Genomic DNA, 6,009 nt, shown 5'->3' with positions numbered 1-6,009 from the left:
GCCCCCCATTTTGATTGAAAACGGCTAAATCGTTTGTACTGCTAACGTTTTTGATATATTTAGACATGAATTTCGAGTGATGTCACGCAAGTTTATTGCAAAATGGAACCAATATGGTGCCATTCGTTTGTGCTGTCAAAATTTTCGTTTGCACTGCTATCGTTTCAGAGATATTGATATTTTAATTTCGAGTGATGATGTGACTCGCAGTCCCCCTATTTACTGCAAAAAGGACACAAAGGGGTGTCATTTGTTTGTGCTACGTTTGCGCTAGTTTAGGTTGACCAAACGTCCTCTTTTGTCCGGACAAGTCCTCGTTTCACATCCTCTCCATGGCGTCCGGCCGGGTTTTATAAATTCATGAAAATGTCTGTTTTTTTATGAGTTTTAATGGGACCAATTTGAAGAGAATCCCTCCGGCCACTAGGGGGCAGCACCTGCCTACTTTGACGTGCCTCCTACTAGGCTTGGCTCCCGGTACTCGCTAATTGAGTAGCTATCAGTGAGCTTGGAAACATGCTGATTGAATAATTTATCAGTTTATTTTGGGTATTGTTTGCGTGCAATCTAGAACATTGAATGAGAATAACAATTGAGTGGGAATAACAATTTGTCAACGACAATTATTGTGAAAATTTATAAAAATGTTAGCACATAGCCTACTGTGTGTGTGTGTGTGTGTGTTGAACGGACAACATTTCCACAGGTCTGTATTATACATATTTTTTTATCATTATGTAATTCTTTCTTTTTTTTTTTTTTTTAATAAAACTGAATTTTTCTATCCAGACGGAGGAGGCACATTTTAAATATAATAAAGTGACATAGGCATCTTTGAGTAAATTTCGAGTAAAATTCAAGTATCTCGAGGCCAGGCCGAGTGTCCTCTTTTTTGGAAATCAAAATATGGTCACCCTACGCTAGTTGTTGGGACATCCCTCCGTTATTGAGAGAGTTGGTACGGTTCATCAGCCGCGACGGTGGTGCTGCTGAGTGACGTCATCACTCAAAATGAATATTTCAATATCTTTAAAACGATAGCAGCACAAACAAAAATTTTTGCAGCACAAACGTAGCATAAACGAATGGCATCATTTCGGGTCCATTTTGCATTAAATGTGGGGCTGCGTGATGTCATGAATTGAAATTAATATGTTAATATCTCAAAAACGATAGCAGCACAAACACATTTTTTTACAGCACAAACGATTAACACCATTTTTAAACAAAATGGGGGGGCTAGTTGACATCAGCTTGACCTATAGAAGAATTGTTAGAATCTCAAAAACGATAGCTGCACAAACGAAAAAATTTTCAGCACAAACAAGCACAAACGAATGACATAATTTTCCTAAAAATTTGCATCTGATGAGTGGTCAACTTCACGAAAGTTCTTAACTGACCACCAAACGTTAGATCAATTTAACAACCAACAATAATAATTAATGTTACTGCTTCATTCTTCAGACTGCACATGACCTCTGCCGAGATGTTTTTGTTTTCATGAGGACTGTTGCGGTTTGTTGAGCAGCGTCATGCCGAGTTTCCCCACCATCAAAAGACTCGAAACACAAAGAAAATTAGGTCATTTTTGTCAAAATACAAATGAGAAAGATGTCGTCCAATAATGCAAGCTACCTCGCACCCGCCATTAGACCAGCAGGCATGAACTTCCTGGAGCCATAGAACCTTTTTCCCATGACACCTGTCAGTGCACCTGATGTAGCTGGAGGAGGCATGAAGTTACAAATGCAAGAAGACAAAAAAAAATCTGCATTGACTGAAAAAACTAAAATGAAATCCCTACCGAGAGACAGCCAAATATTACTGGGATCATTGGAGATCTGATAAGCACCGACACCGGCGAGTCCTCCAAAAAGAAGGCCGGCAGCTAGGGACGGGACACTGCCTGAAAGAATCCACACAAATGACAACATCAGCTGCATCTGACAGAAGTCAAGTAGATGCATGAGTTGCATGTAGTACCTGCTTTCACATAGCCGAAAACACCCCCTGAAGCCACCAGGGCTGCGTATCCATATCCCACCCAATCCACAGACATGTTTGACTCCTGTAAATGTAAAAACAAAAATAATACATTTTTAAATCCACATTTATGGAACATGTTCAAAGCAACACCACTTCCACTTCCATTCACAAACTACCCTCAGAGTGAAATAAAAGGGTTTGACAGAAGACTGTACTTAATTCTACGTTGCCTATCCATAGTTGTAAATGTAATATATCATGACAGGAAGGAATAAGTAGGAATTCTATCTCGACAATCAAACAGCAATTGTTTTTAAGTTGGCACCCATCATACACAATCTGGAGTTGCATGAATTGCTTAAAATTTAGTAAATGCGATACCAAATAGCTGTTGTGACAAGGTAGCTAAACATAAAATATATATTTAAGTATATAAGGACCCGAGTCAACGACATTATACGTCGTGTTGTTCCATTTTGCAAGTGTGTGCCTGCACAGATAAGAACAGTTTTTAGGGTGTGCACCACACGCTTTCGACTAACACTCACTCACACGTAAAAGCAACACAAGTCTCAAGTTTAATTGCGATATCGTTACATTTTGACGAGCATAAAGCTTGTGTAATGCAGAAATGTCGTAACACAAAATATACACAACCTTGCTCTTCTGGTTTGTCCTCTGTCGTTTACGAAATCCTTGTTCCCCACCGGATAGTAATTGTTGTTACACAAAGCAATTGACGAAATGTATGATGGGAGTTGAAGTTTTTATGATGTCTGCTGTCGATCAACTTTTGTAGGTTTGTGATACGTCAAATTGACAAGGGATTTCATTTATTTTGGAAGAAAGTAGTGTTTGGTTTATTTGAAGACAATCTGCTTCAGTCTGATGCTGAATATCTAAGTGATTTGATAACTATTATGTCCAAATTTAATAATCACAGGAGGAAGCCATGTTTTGCAAGAGTTGTGTTTGGTTATTTTATATGTATGAATGAATGAATTAATCTGTTGTCAATACTGTGGCATAATTTTGACAGATTAACTGTATTAAAATTTAGTAAGTAAAAGTAAAAGTAAGTAAAATTCAATATTCAACAATTCTTTATTTCACTGGTGGTAAAACAAAAACAAACAAACAAAAAATATATATGAGTGAGAAGCAATCATTTCAACTGTTTTCTGTTTCAATGAGATATGTATATATTACAGACCTAAAAGGGACATCGACACTAATAAAATCATTGTTGCATTGTTGCAATTGGCTAACTTGCATACTAAAAGTCCGCTAGCTGAAATGCTATATAATGCTAATGTATACAATAATTGACAAACTTGCATAACAACAGTCCGCTAGCTTAATTGCTATATTATGCTAATATTTACCACTTAATAAAACGTTTGCCATGCAAGTTAACCAATTGTTGTAAACATTAGCGTTATATAACATTTAAGCTAGCGGACTTTTGCTATGCAATTTAACCAATTGCAACAATGTAAATTTTTTTTGCTATGCAAGTTAGCCAAATGCAATAATTGGCTATCTTGCTTATTAAAATTCAGCTATCCTACATACGATATAATGCCAATGTTTACCAGATCATTTCTGGCACGTACGAGAAACAATCTGGTGCACCAGATTGCTTAAATTTAAATTTTTTTTACTGTCGAGGTCCCTTTAGGGGCTCCGCAATGTTTTACTGCTGTAAATAAGTATTTGTACATCTGTCTGTTAGCTAGAAAGACCTGTAGTTGCCTTTAAAAAGTCCATCCCCGCTCCAATTATTCTCCTAAATAAGGGGAGTGAAGGTGGACTTTTTGAGTATGAATTTTTGACCTGTTTAAGGCGGTAAGCTGCTTATAAACACCTGTCCACCCCCATTAGCCCAAAAGAGCTGTCCAAAGACACCAGAGGCAGAATAGTAGAACTATACAAGGCTGGAAAGAGTTACGGGGCAATTTCCAAGCAGCTTGGTGATATAAGATCCACCGTTGGAGCAATTATTAGGTAACCTGGGTGAAGATTCCCAATTTTTAGCTGAGTGCTGTTTTTCCCCCACTCCCTGAATGCACCAGGTCACATGACAAGTCACAGTATGCCAATTAGCCAATCACTAGTCACCTAAGCACTATATAAGCAGCCTTGACTCCTTACCTTTCAGTTGACTGGGAGAGAAGACAAGCAGCAACAGCTGCAAGTCAGTCGCTAGCTCTTTTGACGCTTTTCATCAATTGTATGTTTTAACTTGTGGTTATTAAAGGCTGTTTTAGAACTTGTAGAACCAGACCTTATGCTAACTTGCTCTTGGTTTGGTTGGTCCATGCAGGCCAGGTGCACTGCTTTGGGACCATGTGATTGACTCTGTCAGTAGGTGCTAATTATTGTAGTATTTTATGTTGCTAACTTGCGCTTGCTAACTTGCTCTTGCTAACTTGCTCTTGGGTTGGTTGGTCCATGCAGGCCAGCTGCACTGCTTTGGGACCATGTGATTGATTCTGTCAGTAGGTGCTAATTATTGTAGTATTTTATGTTGCTAACTTGCTCTTGCTAACTTGTTCTTGGGTTGGTTGGTCCATGCAGGCCAGGGGCAATGCTTTGGGACCATGTGATTGACTCTGTCAGTAGGTGCTAATTATTGTAGTATTTTATGTTGCTAACTTGCTGTTGCTAACTTGCTCTTGGGTTGGTTGGTCCATGCAGGCCAGGTGCACTGCTTTGGGACCATGTGATTGACTCTGTCAGTAGGTGCTAATTATTGTAGCATTTTATGTTGCTAACTTGCTGTTGCTAACTTGCTCTTGGGTTGGTTGGTCCATGCAGGCCAGGTGCACTGCTTTGGGACCATGTGATTGACTCTGTCAGTAGGTGGTAATTATTGTAGTATTTTATGTTGCTAACTTGCGCTTGCTAACTTGCGCTTGCTAACTTGCTCTTGGGTTGGTTGGTCCATGCAGGCCAGGGGCAATGCTTTGGGACCATGTGATTGACTCTGTCAGTAGGTGCTAATTATTGTAGTATTTTATGTTGCTAACTTGCTGTTGCTAACCTGCTAACTTGCTGTTGCTAACTTGCTAACTTGCTGTTGCTAACATGCTCTTGCTAACTTGCTCTTGGGTTGGTTGGTCCATGCAGGCCAGGTGCACTGCTTTGGGACCATGTGATTGACTCTGTCAGTAAGTGCTAATTATTGTAGTATTTTATGTTGCTACCTTGCTCTTGCTAACTTGCTCTTACTAACTTGCTCTTGCTAACTTGCTCTTGCTAACATGCTCTTGGGTTGGTTGGTCCATGCAGGGTTTGGACCATGTGATTTATTCTGTCAGTAGGTGCTAATTATTGTATTATTTTATGTTGCTAACTTGCTCTTGCTAACTTGCTCTTGGGTTGGTTGGTCCATGCAGGCCAGGTGCACTGCTTTGGGACTACTCCTGTGGATGGCGAGCAAGGAATCAAAGCCAGGAGCCTAAGGATGTTGATTTGGTCCCTCATCAATATTGTCAAAGCCCAAGGTCTGTGGCCTATACTACGAACCGAGTTCAACCTCCCCAGAAGTAATCCAGTTTACCATCGGGTAACCGGAGTTGACAAAACCTGGTTGTCTAGTTTGTGGTCAATCGGTGCTACGACGCTGATTATGAGGTTGATTAGTCGAACCTGTGTCAACCCAGTCAGAGTTACTGCGCGTTCACATAAAAGGGGGCGGTGACCAGAGTCAAACACTACTTGTGATGATGGCACGGGCACCTTACTTCACGGAGGAGGAATGCGCGATGATCATGCGGAATTATGAGGAATTAAAATCCACCCTCACTGCGAAATCCAACACCGCTTCGGCGAGTAGAGCGGAACGGGTCTGTTGACAGCGAATTTACAGATCGTGTGATTTGTGAATGCGTCAATATGCCAGTTTACTTATGTCCATGAAAAGAAATAAAGCCTGCTGTCAGGACAATAAAATAAGATTTGGTACATTAACAGTAAGAAATAATTGTCCCGCATCACCACACGAAACAGGATGGT

General features: G+C 40.0%; 1 protein-coding gene across 1 annotated transcript; it reads right to left on the bottom strand.

The window, feature by feature from the left end:
- Positions 1–531: 531 nt before the first annotated feature.
- Positions 532–2,706, bottom strand: tmem14ca (transmembrane protein 14Ca). The gene is made up of 5 exons (XM_057824809.1): positions 2,647–2,706; positions 1,987–2,071; positions 1,808–1,909; positions 1,639–1,726; positions 532–1,562 (listed from the first exon to the last, which is right to left on the bottom strand). The coding sequence occupies exons 2-5, from the start codon at positions 2,060–2,062 to the stop codon at positions 1,502–1,504; spliced, it is 327 nt and encodes a 108-aa protein (XP_057680792.1). The 5' UTR covers positions 2,063–2,071; positions 2,647–2,706; the 3' UTR covers positions 532–1,501.
- Positions 2,707–6,009: the final 3,303 nt, after the last annotated feature.

The sequence above is a fragment of the Corythoichthys intestinalis genome, chromosome 20 (genome assembly GCF_030265065.1).
Source record: "Corythoichthys intestinalis isolate RoL2023-P3 chromosome 20, ASM3026506v1, whole genome shotgun sequence".
Classification (NCBI taxonomy): domain Eukaryota; kingdom Metazoa; phylum Chordata; class Actinopteri; order Syngnathiformes; family Syngnathidae; genus Corythoichthys; species Corythoichthys intestinalis.
The sequence above is the reverse complement of the archived record's forward strand: the minus strand, read 5'-3'. Positions and strand labels throughout refer to the sequence as shown.